The 15909-nt window shown below is 44.3% G+C and overlaps 1 protein-coding gene across 1 annotated transcript in view; it reads left to right on the forward strand.

Moving 5' to 3' along the window:
- MAP3K13 (mitogen-activated protein kinase kinase kinase 13) overlaps nt 1–11818 on the forward strand; it is a 46579-nt gene extending 34761 nt beyond the window's left edge. Inside the window, exons 9-13 of the mRNA XM_082654941.1 lie at nt 128–265; nt 4377–5163; nt 7602–7672; nt 10382–10679; nt 11527–11818. Coding sequence (XP_082511067.1) covers nt 128–265; nt 4377–5163; nt 7602–7672; nt 10382–10679; nt 11527–11628 — 1396 coding nt within the window. The 3' untranslated portion in view covers nt 11629–11818. The remainder of the gene's footprint in view (nt 1–127; nt 266–4376; nt 5164–7601; nt 7673–10381; nt 10680–11526) is intronic.
- The last annotated feature ends 4091 nt before the right edge of the window (nt 11819–15909 follow it).

Below are 15909 nucleotides of genomic sequence, written 5' to 3' on the forward strand. Positions count from 1 at the left end.
ATTCTTCAGATAGCCTGTATCTGTTAAGTATGGCCAGAATCTCTGGGTAGAGTTAACCTGTGAAAACATTCTGCCCAACTTTTCTGTCTGCGGTGAATGAGACATAGCTTTTTCTTTCATTCTTCAGGCGTGAGCAAGCAGTGGAGAAGAAGTATCCTGGGACCTACAAACGACATCCTGTCCGTCCAATAATCCACCCTAATGCCATGGAGAAACTCATGAAGAAGAAAGGTGTGCCTCACAGACCTGGGATGCAGGCCAAGCGGTGAGCACCTGTACTGACCTGATATTCAGATGAATGGGGAAACATGCCCCTAAAATACATGATCAGATGATGGTGGGTGTGGCCACACGGTACCACGTCGTCAGCGCACTTGCCTCTAGATATGGCCTAGGCAGGTGGGAGAGAGTGTGTCATGGACTCCAGGAATCTAGTTTTTACTGTCTGAGGCTTTGATGTTTATTACCTTAGCATGGAATAACGAAAAGAGAAATGAACTGGGGGCCAAACAGACCTGGATTCAAATCCTGGCTCTGCCTATTAGAAGCTGTGTGATTTGGATCATGTCACTTGACCACTCTCAACCCCATGGGTAAAACGGTGAAACTATAGCACGTGAGATTTCTTTTTCTTTTTTTGACCCCTAGTGCACAGAATTGAGTTCACCATAATTCTTGATCTATGCAACATTGGTCCACGCATGTCCCACTTTTATTTATTCATTTAGTTAGTTCTTTTTAATAATGTAATAAGTGCCTGTAAATCCACCACCAAAAACAAAAGCAGGCACTTTAATAAGTACCTGTGTCTAACCATATAGTTCCCCTCATCCCACTCCTGTGTGGAACTTTCATGAGGTTTAAATAAGACAACGTGTGAAATCACCTAGGAAATCATAGTTGCTCAAAAAAAAAAAAAAATGGGTTTTTTAATTGTTTTAAAAGATGCCCTTTCCCCTAATTATAACACATTTTCCTTATATTAGTTTAATTTTAGAATGCTCTTCCAGTCAGTTTTTATTACCAGACTCTGCTAGAGCCTCATTCCTCCCAAGGAATAGAGAGTTGACCCTATCCTAAATTAAAGCAAAAGAAGGAAATATCCCTTAACCTGGGTTGTAGACCCAGCAGTGAGACTTGAGCTAAATGCAGGAAGAATAAAGACAGTGAGAAAAGGCAAACCAAGCATGTATTTTCAGGCTTTCAGAACAGTGACCATTCCAGCACAGCATGACTAACATAAATCTAAACTACTGAGGGATAACTACATGGATTCATTCCAGTTTTGCTTTTACTGACCATCTTCTGGTCAAGCTCTGAGAAATTGTTTTCAGTTGGCACCCGGCAAAACCTTCCAGGAATCCCAGCACCTCTCTTCTTTTGGTGTACAAACGAGGCACAGACTTCACCTGCTGGCTCCTCCCTGCAGTCTGCCGACAGTTAAACCAAAGAGCACTTTGGGAGAAAATAGTACTGTTTAATTTTTCACAGTGTGAGCTTGTGTTTACTTTTATTTTGCCTGTGAGAAATGCATTTGCAAGAGTTTGACAGCACCAGTAGATGCTTAGTCAGTGAGCTGAACTTGTCTGGAAAGGTAACCCGGAGTAGGTATTAGAGCTGCAGAGAGTTATGCTTTCAGTTGATTGCCCCTTGAAAGATTTATGTTTCAGATTACTTGGACAGTCCAGTGATTATGGAGTCAGAAGGCCAATGCCCACTGAGGTGATCAGAGAGGAGAAACCATCCACTATCCTTTAGCCTTGGTTTCAGTTTGTGTTTAGTTAGGGACTGAAAAGAGAGTCGGAGTTCAGTGATGGATCCACCAAGCCCATCACAAGTGAGTATAGTCTAATAAGATAATCTAAATACTTCATAATATGGAGAAGCTTGGAATGGAGGAAGAACTATTTCTCGGTGTCCAAAAACTTGGCTTCAAGTTGTGAGTTTTGCCATTTACTAGCTTTGTGAGAGACACAAGCCAGCTAAGTTACCCTCTGATCCCTCAGTGCCCTCGTCTGTAACATGGATATTGTAATGGTAGGAAACTTGTGTTTTATATATTGTAAATTGCTTTGTCAACTGTGAAGCGCTGTCTCAGCGTTATTCTTTGAGTTTTGCACTGCCAGGTTCAATAAACACAGCCTTTACCTGACTTAATGGCACTCTCACCTTAGCTTTCTTTTAGATCCCGCCATAGCCAGTTACTGTGTAAGTATTGATAGATGCCCTAACTGGGCCTTGGAGGGCTCTCTTTCCCCAATAAAAAGCCCCAGGACCTCCTCGATCCAGATGCCTTCTGTGCCACAAGTTGGCCAGCTGACCACAAAGCTGTGAATCTGAGACAGGAAGATGCTGACAGCAGCACAGTACCCTACCCGCCTCATCATAAACCAGTTATACCTGGAACTTCTGTGCTAAGACAAGCCTTTAACTGAACTTCTCCTGAAAGAGAAGAAAAACCCATCTCCTATTGCCGGATGCCTACTGATTTCCTGTGAGCCTCTTCAAACTGTAGTCCTTAGTTCAGCATCATCTGAGAGCGTGGCTGCTAAACGCAGGCTCTTAGGCCCCATCCCAGACCCGTGCAGTCATTTCAACAAGCTCCCAAGTGATTTGTACGCACCTTCAAGCTGTATTCTGACGTCCAACAAGCCAGACTGTCAAGTAGGAGAGACTTCTTGTCTGGATTCTAATAGTAATGAGCTGTGAGACCAGGAGCCACTTTGGCTGGGGTTTGGGTTCTTCATCACATAGGATGAAGGCAGGACTGCATCTGTGGTTTCCTTACAAGGTCTGGGACCCCCTAGGGCCTGAATAGAGGTGTCTCTGAGGCCACTGCAGGGGTAGAGAGGACAAGGAGGGGGAGCCCCATGGGAGGGGCTTCTGCTCTCCCTCCTCTCTTCAGCTGTTCTACTATATCTGGGTTTGGGTTTTTTAAGATATAATTGACATATAACATTATATTAATTTCAGGTGTACAACATAATGATTCAACATATGTGTATATTACAAAATGATCACCAAAATAAGTTTGGTTAACATCTATCACCACACACAGCTACAAATTTTTTTTCCTTGTGACGAGAACTTTTAAGATGTACTCTCTTAGCAAATTTCAAATATCCAATACAGTGTTATTAACTATAGTTACCATGCTGTACATTACATCCCATGACTTATTTATATCATAATTGGAAATTTGTACCTTTGACCCCCTTCACCCATATCGCCCACCCCCTATTCCCACCCCCACCTCTGGCAGCCACCAATCTGTTCTCTTACTGTATCTCTTTTATATATTGGGTTTCTCATAATTCATTTGAGTAAAGGATTCTGTTGGTTTTTTTAAAAAAAAAAAAAAAGAAAAAAGAGTTTGGGCCCTCCAGCTCTGAAATCTCCAGCTGATTTGTGTCTGTCTGGTCCAAAAGAAGGGTGGGGCTGCTCTCTGGGGGGAAGGAGGTAGCGATACTACCTGGCATCCTAGAGTCTCTGCCCTGAATCAGTTCTTCAGTTTAGAAATCATTTATTGGTTGCCTGTGTGCCTTGGTGTTGGTGTGTGTAAGGTTTACCTGCAGGCTCTGGGTTCCTCCTGCACATGAGCCACGTGACTAGCTCAGTGGGCTGAGAGAGGCCCTCCTCCCTTTAGGAACACGGTAGAATACCAGGTCGTTCCACATGAGCCCTTCTCTTACTGGCTCTACGCAACCTCCTGGGCTGTCTATTCCCCCTCCTCTACTGCCACCCCCTTCGGCCCCTTCCTGAAACATTTATTGAGTACCTACTGTGAGCAAGACTCCTTGCTAGTGTCCTCCACATGCAAAGGTGGCTATGACTTAGTAGCAGCCCTCAAGGGGACCATGTCTAGACGAAACTCCCTGCATTTAGCCTCTTGTCTAATTAACTGAGGTTTCCTTCTCTGGTCCCAGACCTCTGTCCTTTGTGATCCCTCATGGGATCCATCACCAGACAGATTTCTGATCGTGAGCAAACACCCATGCCTGTGCCTTGGCATATTGGCACCAAGCTGAGAGCTGATACTATGAGGAAGAGGTCAAGAAGCCTGTAGGGTAAAATTAGAATTTAAAGGGGTTTGAGTACTCAGCTAGTGAAGCACAGAATAAAATCCAGAAGGAATAAAGGGAATCCTCTGTAAGTGGACATTAGGTTGTTTCTAGCTTTCTGCTATTTTAAACAATGCTTTAACATAACATCTTCCAACATACATCTTTGGGCACATCCGTTATCTCCACTGGATAAATCCCTGTGTATGTAACTGCTGATTCAAAGATTATGTGTACTTTAAGGCCTGGGATACATTTCCCCAAACTTGAATGTGTCTTCATGTGTTTAAAACCAAACCTGTTCTTTTCTCCCAGGCCAGATCTGTTGAGATCTGAAGGTATCCCCAGTGTGGAAGTGGCTCCCACTGCATCCCCTTTGTCCGGAAGTCCCAAAATGTCCACCTCCAGCAGCAAGAGCCGATATCGGAGCAAACCACGCCACCGCCGCGGGAGTAGCCGAGGCAGCCATAGTGACTTTGCGGCGATCTTAAAAACCCAGCCAGCCCGGGAAAATTCACCCCATCCCACTTACCTGCACCAGGCTCAGTCCGAATACCCTTCTCCCCATCACCGTAGTCCTCTGCAGCAGCAACACCAGCATCCCCCTCCTGCCACGTCTCAGAGTCACCGTCCCAGACTTGATATGCACGGACAGGACGTTGCAACCTGCGCCAACAACCTGAGGTATTTTGGCCCCGCGGCGGCCCTACGGAGCCCACTCAGCAGCCATGCTCAAAGACAGATGCCTGGCTCCAGCCCTGACCTCATCTCCACGGCCGTGGCAGCAGATTGCTGGAAAAGTTCTGAGCCCGACAAGGGCCAGGCTGGCCCCTGGGGCTGTTGTCAGGCTGACCCCTATGACCCCTGCCTCCAGCGCAGGCCAGAACAGCATGGGTCCATAGACGTCCCCTCTGCCAAGCCCGTGGGGAGGAACCCCAACCTTTTCAAGCCACCAGCACACAATCCCCTCTCGGAAAATGCCCAAGGTTCTGAGAAAATGGAAGAAAAGGAATTCAGCGGCTGTGGGTCTGCATCATCCCTCAACACCTCTCATCACATCACCCCCCCAGCGCTACCTCGAAAAACAAGGCCCCTTCAGAAGGTAAGGTGTGATGATAGCCGCGGTGTGTGTCACTGCCTTCAAGGAATGTCAGAGCCTGTCATATTCTATGCAGTATAAAACGTACATAAAAAATATGCATTTTGTAAAAGGATGAGATAACAAAAGCATAAATAGCAGTTTATTTACTTTTAATACTTTCCACACTGCTTAAGTGATGGACTAAGGAGTACACTTTGGAAACTCCTGAATCAGGGGACTGATTCAAATGTAGATAATTTATCAATGAAAAATAGCCATGTGTTAGCAACATGTCATCAAAATAGTTTGGAATCCGCTACTCTAGCCTAGTCCTAAGGGATGTAGCAAGAAGGAAGTCTCCTGTTATAAAACATGTTTGGGAAACAGTATTCTCTGTCCCCTCTTGGACTTCCTAAGCTCACATTAACAAATCCTAGGCTTTGAGAAATCATGCAATAACCTTGTTTAATCCAGCACTTCCCTCACCTATGTGACCGTATTGCCTTTTTAAAATAACATCTATTAATCCCCCATGGAACTAGCTTTCTTCACAGTATCGCCTTAATTAATAACCGTCATGATCCAGCTGGTTCTCAGTCACTGAAACCTGTTCCTCGCCCACTGGCTGCCTGTGGTTTATTAGCTGGGAGGCGGGCTACCTCTCCTCCCTTGTGGGTAAGAGCCCTAACTTGGGAGTCAGACCTGAGTTCAAAGCCAGCCTCTTCCACTTATTACCTTTATGAACATCGGTTTCTAATCTATGAAATGGAGCTAATAGTGGACCCTGTCTCATTGGTCGATGTGAAGATTAAATGAGTTAATACATATAAAACATTTAGAACAGGACCTGGCACATAGCAACCTTCCAAAAATGTGAGCTCATCTTGCTAATGTGTTAAAAATAACACTATGTATGAAAAGTATTTAGCACAGAAAAAACACCCACTCAATTCTAACTACTGTTTCATATCATCATCGTTCATCAGAAGTTCAGTTGAAGGAATGAAAATGTCTAAAATGTAAATGAGGATGTTTTGGTCAACTAGACATTTACTAGAAAAGCAGTTGAAGCTGAAGGCCACTGTCTCAGAACTGTATTTCTTCCTCCGCATACAGTGCTGCTATTGACTGAGCTTTCCCAGAAATAAATTGTGTTTCAGGTAGTGCAGTGGATTTGGGCTAAGTCAGTCTCTGCTCCTCTGACCCCTAAAGCCAATAACATAATTTTTTCGTAACAACTTTATTGAGATACAATTCACATACCACACAGTTCTCCCATTTAAAGTGTATAAGTCAGTTCTTTCTCTCGAGTTGTGCAGCCATCACCACAACTAATTTTAGAATATTTCCATCACCCCAAAAAGAAACCCTGCACCCTTTAGCAATCACCCCATTCCCCCGTCCCCTCCCAAGTAACATGTATCTTTGAACCATCCTGATGCCATTTTGAGGCATCCGTGGGTCTGCAGGCCACGGAACACACCCCTTCTACTTTTGGCCTCACTAAAACCACACTCCCACAGAGCAGCTTAACTTCTCTCTGCTGAGATACACTCCCACGGGTCTTCTAGGGGGAAGTGCTCATCTCCACAGTCAGGATAATCCTACGCAAAAAAGCACATCAGAATACAAATGGGTAAAAGTGATGGATTGTCAGAAATGACTTTAAAGGTAAATTATCCTCAATTTTTGGTACAGTTATTTGGACCTACTTACCCACCTCACAAGGGATTGTAGTAATCCTATGCATTAATGACAGTTGATCTGAAGTGGGGCTGTTCCTATGCCCTGGAAGGGAAATGGAATCTTCCCTCACAGGGAAGATCATGTTCTCAGATGGGACGCTTACCCACCCTTCCAGATCAACCACAGAGCCCCAGCAATGATGAGGCCTCAGATGTCCCAACCAGAGTTCTCTTATCTGTGCCCACATGCTGACTCAGTCATGTGCTAAGCACCTGCCTTGTATGCAGTGTTGTATTAATGGTGGAGGAGGAATACAGTACAACAAGATGGGGTCTGACCCTAAATAATGTATGTCTTAGTTGTAGAGATGATGTAAGCATAATAACTATAATATTAGTGAAAAGGTGATTGGTACATAAAAGGGGAAAAAGTAGTTGTTGGGCTTTGAAGAACTAAAAGATCACCTCTTATTGGAGTCTCTATATCAGAGCCTAGAACCACAAGTGACAATGGTTACAAGACACCACCCCAAAATCCAAGACCTCTTCTCCAGTTTCCCCTCTTCAAGTTCAGGGCCTTTCATCATGGACACCCAGGGAAAGTTGCTAAATGAATGAAGAGATATATGTTTAAAAATGACAGCAAGCTACCACTCAATGTCTTTGATGAAAATTAAATCTTTTACAGGGACTGTGTGCGTGTGTGTGTGTGTGTGTGTGTGTAAGAGAGAGAGAGAAAGAGAAATAAGACTCTTCCCTCCTTGTTCTCCTCAGAGTGGAGATGACTCCTCTGAAGAGGAAGAAGGGGAAGTAGATAGTGAAGTTGAATTTCCACGAAGACAGAGGTAAAACCAATAAACACATGTGATTGCCTTCAGTGTAATCAGGGAAAATCCTGAGTTTGCCCTCCGGTTCGATCATAGGCTGCTTTCTAGCCAGCTTGTAGGGAAGTTGGAACCTACCATTGCCCATTTTGGCAGCTGGCTATGCACAGCAGATTCTAGTTTATCCAAATTCACTAGATAGGAACTGCAAGATGGGGAAAATAAATATGGATTCAAGGTTATAATTGACAACATAGTGGGCAGTTTATGAGAGATGGCTGTGCTGTTTTATGGGTAATTTTACTGATTTCTAGTGTACCTCCCTATATTAGTCTGCTCAGGCTGCCATAACAACATACCACAGACTGGGTGACTTAAACAATGGAAATTTATTTCTCCCACTTCTGGAGGCTGGGAAGTCCAAGTTCAAGGTTCCTGGTGAGAACTCTCTTCCTGGCTTGCAGACAGCAGCCTTCTTGCTGTGTCCTCATATGGTGGGGGAGAGAGAGAGAGATCTTCATCTTATAAGGCCACAGACCTGTCAGATTAGGGCCCCACCCATATGACCTCATTTAACCTTAATTACCTCTTAAAGACCCTCTCTCCAGATTCAGTCACATTGTAGGTAAGGCTTCAACATATGAATTTTGGGAGGATGCAATTAAATCCATAGCACTCTCCATGCCTTGGGTTTTATACCTCAAATTAAGTATAATTAAATGAGTCGAGTCCTCCTTCCACCCATCCTTAGAAATAGCTTCCTGCCTAGCCAGTAATAATAACTTTGCTTATAGGACTAAAGAAGGACCACACCCCTCATTTCTAGAATTAAGAGCTGCCCTTTTGTAGAAGTATGGAAGGTAGTTTTCCTCCCAGGAGGCCTTTTCTGCTACTAGGCATCTGTTTTTGAAGAGGAAGCCTTTAAGAATCCCCCAGGAAGGTTTGTGTACCTACCCAGAACCAGGAATTTCCTAAAACCAAGGGACTTCTAGTACTTTGGTAAATTGTACTCCGGGTCCCTATGCTGTACACAAAATTGAAATCTGTCCTCATCCCCTGAGCTATTCCTACCACATTGCCATTGCTGTCTTGTTGTTTCCTTGGACGCTGTGTTTTCTCCTATGCAGGGACATTGAGCCCGAATAAAATGTCTTTTCACCCTCTGACCTCATTCTACAGGCATCACAATTATGTTACTTCCAGCTTTTGTTCTTATGACCACCATTAACTCAGCCCATCTGATGGCTTCCCACCTTTCTTTCTTGCTATGATGCAAAATTTTGGTTTTACCTCACGGTTTTGCTTTTAATATTATAACATTCTTCTCTCTGTCTCCCTTCTGCATTACCAGACTTTCTTTCTCTCTTTCTTTGTTGGATCTTCATTGCTGCACGTGGGCTTTCTCTAGTTGCGGTGCGCAGGCTTCTCATTGCAGTGGCTTGTCGTGGAACACAGGCTCTAGGCGCGCAGGCTCAGTAGTTGTGGTGCAGGGGCTTAGTTGTTCCGCGACATGTGGGATCTTCCCGGACCAAGGCTCGAACCCGTGTTCCCTGCATTTGCAGGAGGATTCTTAACCACTGCGCCACCAGGGAAGCCCCTGGATTACCAGCCTTGAGAAGGTGTGAGTCCTACTTTAACTTCCGTTTCCCACATGGGCTTCCTCCATCTGGCCTCTTTTCATGTGTCCTTGATGCCACCCCCGCCCCCAGCCCATCACCTGGCCTGCCCATCACCCAAACTCAGATCATATGCCATCAAAATCGCTTTGTACTAAGAAATACAGAAAGATCAGACAATGACAGAGGGAAAGGGCAGTCTTCTTTTTTCTTATTTGTTTTGTTTGTTAAGTCAGCGTAAGCTAACAGTATTCTTATTTACTAGGCTTCTTGCAAACAATGGAAAAGAAATGAGGAACTTTCGTAAATCCCCTACCCCTACCCCAGGAGCTTTGCCTCATCAGAGCTAAACCCAGATGTTACCTGGAATGAGCCAGCAACTGGCTGGGCAGCGCCCACAGCTGCAGAGTGAATGTTCCTTCCAAGCACATTTCTGTTGGGGGTCGGCCTTCTGGGCCGCTCTGCCCCATGAGAAACGCCCCACCATGCCCAGGCAGGTAGGGAAGGACATGGTGGTACGTGAGTAGACCTGGCCCGAGCCCAGCTCTGCTGTGTGGCCTTGAACACGTCACTTCCCTTCTCTGCCTCCAGTTTTCTGCTGTGGGAGAGGAGTCAGACCAGAGACTCTCCAAAGTCTCTTTCACCCTTGAGAACCTAGGTGGTTGATTCTCTGTGTATAAGAAGCATACTCTCAATGTGAACGTTTCCATACCACACCGGTGTACACAGTGTCATTAGACCAGCGGATTTTCTCAGAGACCAGCGGTAGCCATCAGTTTTGGAGCATTGTGTGGAGCCACATAAACATATAAAACAAACAGAGCTCAGATTTCTCTCTGTTGCTTTAAACAGTTTCTACCTTTTGGGATTTGACTCTCCCTCAGGGGCAGGAAAAAAGAACTAGATCACCTCCCACCAAGGCTGCGACTGACTGACAAGGAAAGGAAAGTAAGGACTTCCCTGGCGATCCAGTGGTTAAGATTCCACGCTTCCACTGCAGGGGGCGTGGGTTCGATCCCTGGTCAGGGAACTAAGATCCCGGGGCATGCCAAAAAAAAAAAAAGGAAAGTAGCCGTTCCTGGGACTAAGTTCCTCTGGTTCTTTGTGGTTCTAGGCCCCATCGCTGTATCAGCAGCTGCCAGTCATATTCAACCTTTAGCTCTGAGAATTTCTCTGTGTCTGACGGAGAGGAAGGAAATACCAGTGACCACTCAAACAGCCCTGAGGAGTTAGTGGATAAACTCGAAGACCGCCTGGCAGAGAAGCTAGATGACCTGCTGTCCCAGACGCCGGAGATCCCCATTGAGATATCCTCGCATTCAGACGGGCTGTCTGACAAGGAGTGTGCTGTGCGCCGTGTGAAGACGCAGATGTCTCTGGGCAAGCTGTGTGCGGAGGACCGTGGCTATGAGGTGGGGGGTTCTCCTCCCTTCTCCTCTCATCACTCTTCCCTTCCTGGAGCTCTTTGGGTTAGAACATGCTCAAGTCCTTAGGGCCTTTACAATCATCGTCTAGTATATAAGATAAAACAACTGCCTCCATGAAGTCAGTAGAAGTACAGAGATAACAGAGCCCGCCCAGAATGGGGGCAGTTCTCCCAAAGGAAGCACAGACACGGAACTGCTCAGGAACCCTTCATTCCAAGATTTCACTCAAGCATCACTTCCGACCCCATCTCCCAACCTGGTTAAGGGTGTGAGCTTCCCTCCTCTGTGTCCCCACCAGCCCCTACATGCTATCAGAGCACATGTAACACTTTAGTTCACAGACGGTACTGCCTTCTGAGAGGCACGATAGCATAGTGGTTGGAAGTGTAGACCCTGAAATCTGACTGCCTAGATGCAAATCTCAGCCTTTCCACTAACTCACTGGGTGACATTGGGTAAGCCACTTAACCTCGCTGTAGGTCAGTTCCCTTATCTGTAAAATGGGCATGATAACAGCCTCTATTTCATAGGGTTGTTGTGAGGATTGAGTGGATTAATAGATGTTAAAGCACTTACAGCAGTGCCTGGGACATAGTAAACAATATATGTAGGGCTTTGGGGGCACTGTTATCACTGTCATCACCTTCGTCATAATTGCCATCATCATCTTTATATGTCTTCTTTCTCCGTAAACCCCACAAGGACAGGACCTGATCTCCTTTATCTTAGCGAGCAACCCAGCACAGCGCCTGTCACATGAGAGGTGCTCAAAATATGTTTACTGAGTGATTGCAGAAAGGAATTAAGGTCTTATGTTGTCTTGACTTTGCAGAATCCTATGCAGTTTGAAGAATCGGACTGTGACTCTTCAGATGGGGAGCGTTCTGATGCCACAGTTAGGACCAATAAACACTACAGCTCTGCTACTTGGTAATGAAAGAATACCTACCCTGAAGATCTCATGACTATACTGGCATTTCACATCCATCCCACACCCAGACTCTTCCCACTCTCTCCCTGCTTTTTTGTCTGGGAAGAGAGCTGCCCCATCTTTCTTACCCCTAGACGTGAGCTGCAATAACAGGAACATGAGACTTCACAAATCTCTGGAAAAAAATATCCAAATGAAATTAAGTCTCACTGAACATTTCAATCAAGAATGGCAGGGATCTATTTTATTGAATATTCTAGCTACTGTAACACTGATATTTATTTTTGTTTGACATTTTAACACTTTGTACTGTAAAGAGTGAACTATATATGATAGAGAGAAAGACAATAATTTCTTGCAAAAAAAAGAGAGAGAGAGAGAGAGAGAAAGGAGGAAACAACAGAAGTGGAATTCAGGAGCAACATCCTTGGGAATCTGTGGAGCCAGGAGGTATTAACTGCTGCTTGAACAGGGGACCAGTTCCTCTGGCCATAAGTGACTGAAGAAGAGCCAGAGCAAGACATACTGAACATTTTAGAAAACAAAAACAGCAAAAGAAAAGCAATTCCAGGTAATCTGTGAACAGACCACATTAAATTCACCCAGCTTGTCCAGATGGGTGATGGAAAGACCTAGACAATTTTGGAGACCAGAGACTTGCACCCAAGGCCTTTGAGGGCATGTGCTTCCTCTAGGAGGAAAAAGAAAACTGCGTGTGTCAGAGCTGATCTCATTTTTAAAACGCTGAGCAGCGTTGGTAGTGAGACTTACAGACAGTGTCCAACCTTGTCCTTGACAAATTTTCTGCTTTTTATGCTGTCAATGTCACTACCTTGGCAAATGCATTACCTTGACCGATGTGTTGATTTTTCAGACTCAAGTGCCAGTTTCCTGTAGCCTATTTCCTTTCCACCTGTTGGCCGCTTCTTTTAGGGAAAAAGGGGGCAGGGGAGGGAGAGCCTGAGGAGGAGAGAAGGAGAAGACAAAAAGAGAATGTCCAACAGTGTTGGAAGAGCAAATGTGGAATTTGTAAAAGGACATTCTCAGAATGTCTCAGTTCAACTACGTGCAGAAGATGGGATCACCCCACCCTGGAACCAGGTTGCTTGTCTACTAGAGTTTTATTGATTTAAACAGAACAGTCCTTGAAGACAGCTAGGAGGTGTGTCAGTCTGCCCGATGTCCAATCCCAAACCATCCCCCATGTTTTTATTTGTTAACTCATTCTATCCCAGAAGCTGTAGTGACTGGCTACCACTATCAGAATAAAGGCAAAATAAGCAACTTGCAAAGGGCAACCCCTCCCCTATCACGATAGCATTTTTGTTAAATGCTACTTGTAACATGTTATTTGGATCAATGTAGTTTTGAATAATTGGATTTGGAAATTCATAGAAAGAACAACTGATGCTAAGCAGAGATTGGAAAAATATTGTCCAAGGCATGAGGTCCTTCCTGTCTCTAGGGTCATGGGCTCTGAGAAACATCCCAAGGTACCTCATGGTGCCTTGGCGTTAAGGAAATTTTTATCTAGAATTTTATATAAAAACAGATGTTGGCCTAGTTCCTGTCTCTGTCTCCAAAATCAGTTAAAGCCAAACAACCTCGAAGCTCAAGACCTGGAGAGGGTGGCTAGACGCTCTGATATTGCATCGGACTAGACTTCAGGAAAGACTTACATACACAGGTATTAAACCATTTCCAGTACAGATGAAAACATCACCCTCCTCTGGGTGTCACTGATTGCATTGGCCAAAAAGGAAAAGCAGGAGGGAATATAGAGCAGTTCCTTTTGCTTGTTTTGATCCCTCCATTTGTTTACACTTTATGTTGAGACATTGATTTAAAATTTAGTGTCTGTAATTTATAGCTCTTAGGTAGGCTGAAGGAAAATATTTAACTTATACAGAGAGCAGTATTGTTTCATTAAATTATTCCATTTTGTATAAATTCTGTAGCTGGACTACATGAAAGATCTTAAGTTATGGTATTATTATCATTGTTATTTTATTTTATAATTATCTTTCTCATTTTCTGTCGATCAGAAAGTGTGGTTTATGGTGTAGCACAATGATTGTTTTTATTGCTAACCATGAATTATTATGGATTTTTATGAAGGAATGAAAATGGAACTGCCATTTGGGAGCTCCCTGGTATTTGTCTTAGCGGTATTCCCTCATTTTCTGTGTACAACAACAATCATCTGAGGATGCGTGTACCGCCCTGAGGTCCAGTGGATACGTTGTGATTTTGACTTGATCGCAAAAGCTCCTAGGTGGGCATCAGATGACTGAGTGGTGGACAAAGAGTTCAAAAGCTGTACATTTTCTCGAGTTTCTTAAGAAATAAAATCATGGGACTACATTAGAAGCACAAACAGAATTATTTAATGCCCTGAGAGGAACAGGCCTACAGGGAATCTGCATGGGGCCTGTGGGGTAGATAGTTTCAAGAACTGGCAGCATAGTTTGTAATCTCCTTCCTACTAAATCCCATAAAACCAACATTTTTCTCCTAGTTGGGAGACTATAAAAAGGAAATAAAGAGATGGCATGACCAAAAAAATGCCTAACTGTGATGTCACCCCATAGCAAGACAAGAGAAATTCTAGAATGAGGCTTAGTCTCTTAGTCACAGAGCTGGAAAAGTACCTTGAAAGCCCATATTTTTCATCCTCTGACTTCAGACCACACCATACTGTGAATCTCTCTGGTTCATTACTTCTGAGAACAGAGAGGCTACAACTCTGTGTCCTCTTTATTTATTTATTTTTTTTTGATGTGGACCATTTATAAAGTCTTTATTGAATTTGTTACAATATTGCTTCTGTTCTATGTCTTGTTTTTTTGGCCGCAAAGCATGTGAGATCTTAGGTCCCCAACCAGGGATCAAACCTGCATCCCCTGCATTGGAAGGTGAAGTCTTAACCACTGGACTGCCAGGGAAGTCCCTCTGTGTCCTCTTTCTGTCCAACATACAACACTGACCCTTCAGCGTGTCCAGGTCTTGCCCACCTGTCGTGGCCAAAGAGGAACATGAAGGTTAACGTGTCTTACCCCTTTCAGTGATGGTCTTCCTGGAAAACCCACCCCAATACCTCATAATTTTGATAACTTTTTTGAATTCCCATCTTGACTGTCTGTCATGGTAATGCCATATACCTGTCTGGATTGACTGTTATGAGCAAGTTAGCATAGCAAACAGTATTGAATATTCAAGTCATTCACTCTATTGTCAAGAGTTGAATAGGGCTTCCCTGGTGGAGCAGTGGTTGAGAGTCCGCCTGCCAATGCAGGGGACACAGGTTCGAGCCCTGGTCCGGGAAGATCCTACATGTCGTGGAGCAGCTAAGCCCATGTTCCACAACTACTGAGCCTGTGCTCTAGAGCCCGCGAGCCACAACTACTGAGCCCATGAGCCGCAACTACTGAAAACCGCATGCCTAGAGCCTGAGCTCCACAACAAGAGAAGCCACCGCAATGAGAAGCCCGCACACCACAACGAAGAGTAGCCCCCGCTCGCCGCAACTCGAGAAAGCCCGCACACAGCAACAAAGACCCAACGCAGCCAAAAATAAATAAATAAATTTATTTAAAAAAAAAAAGTTGAATAAAGTTCCACGTTGAACATTTTACTTATTTTTTAGTAGAAGTGACTAGAGGCTTCAGAGAACAGTGTCTTTAGTCTAGGTTAAAAGAGAAATGCCTTCTCTATCCCAGGCTACCCTTCACTGCCTGCCTTGAAATAACCAGCACAATTTTGAATTAGTGTGTGTTTCTTTGAGAACAACTCCACAGTCATCTGAAGAGTGGAACGAAGAGCTCAGGGAATTTAAGAGCTAATTCTTCAGTCTGACGACTGGGTGGCAGTGCTTTAAGGAATCACAGGACTATGATTTCAAGCTTCATTGTTGATCAAAAGTTTAACCCCCTTGAAGTGAATTCCACATTCATTTAGCATCTGGTTTTGACTGACTGCAAGATAATGAGTTTTTATTTGTTTTGCAGATGGGCATTTGGTTCTGATTCCTATCTATTTCTAGATCATGTCCTCTGAATAACAATTCCTCTTAAAATTGCTTGGCAGAGGGACTGAGAAGCCTGCATCCTCCTTTGCAGTTATAATAGACCTTACCACCACTAAAGTTTGGACCTGTTGGTGAGATTGTGGGGAGCACCTACCCAGGGAGGTGAAGGTGTTAACTGTGTTGTATGATGGTTCGGTATGACCAGCTTGAAGTTCACATATTTTAAAACTTTAGTATCAACAAATCCATCCTTCTAG

The sequence above is a fragment of the Grampus griseus genome (genome assembly GCF_964374135.1).
Source record: "Grampus griseus genome assembly, chromosome: 5".
Taxonomy (NCBI): domain Eukaryota; kingdom Metazoa; phylum Chordata; class Mammalia; order Artiodactyla; family Delphinidae; genus Grampus; species Grampus griseus.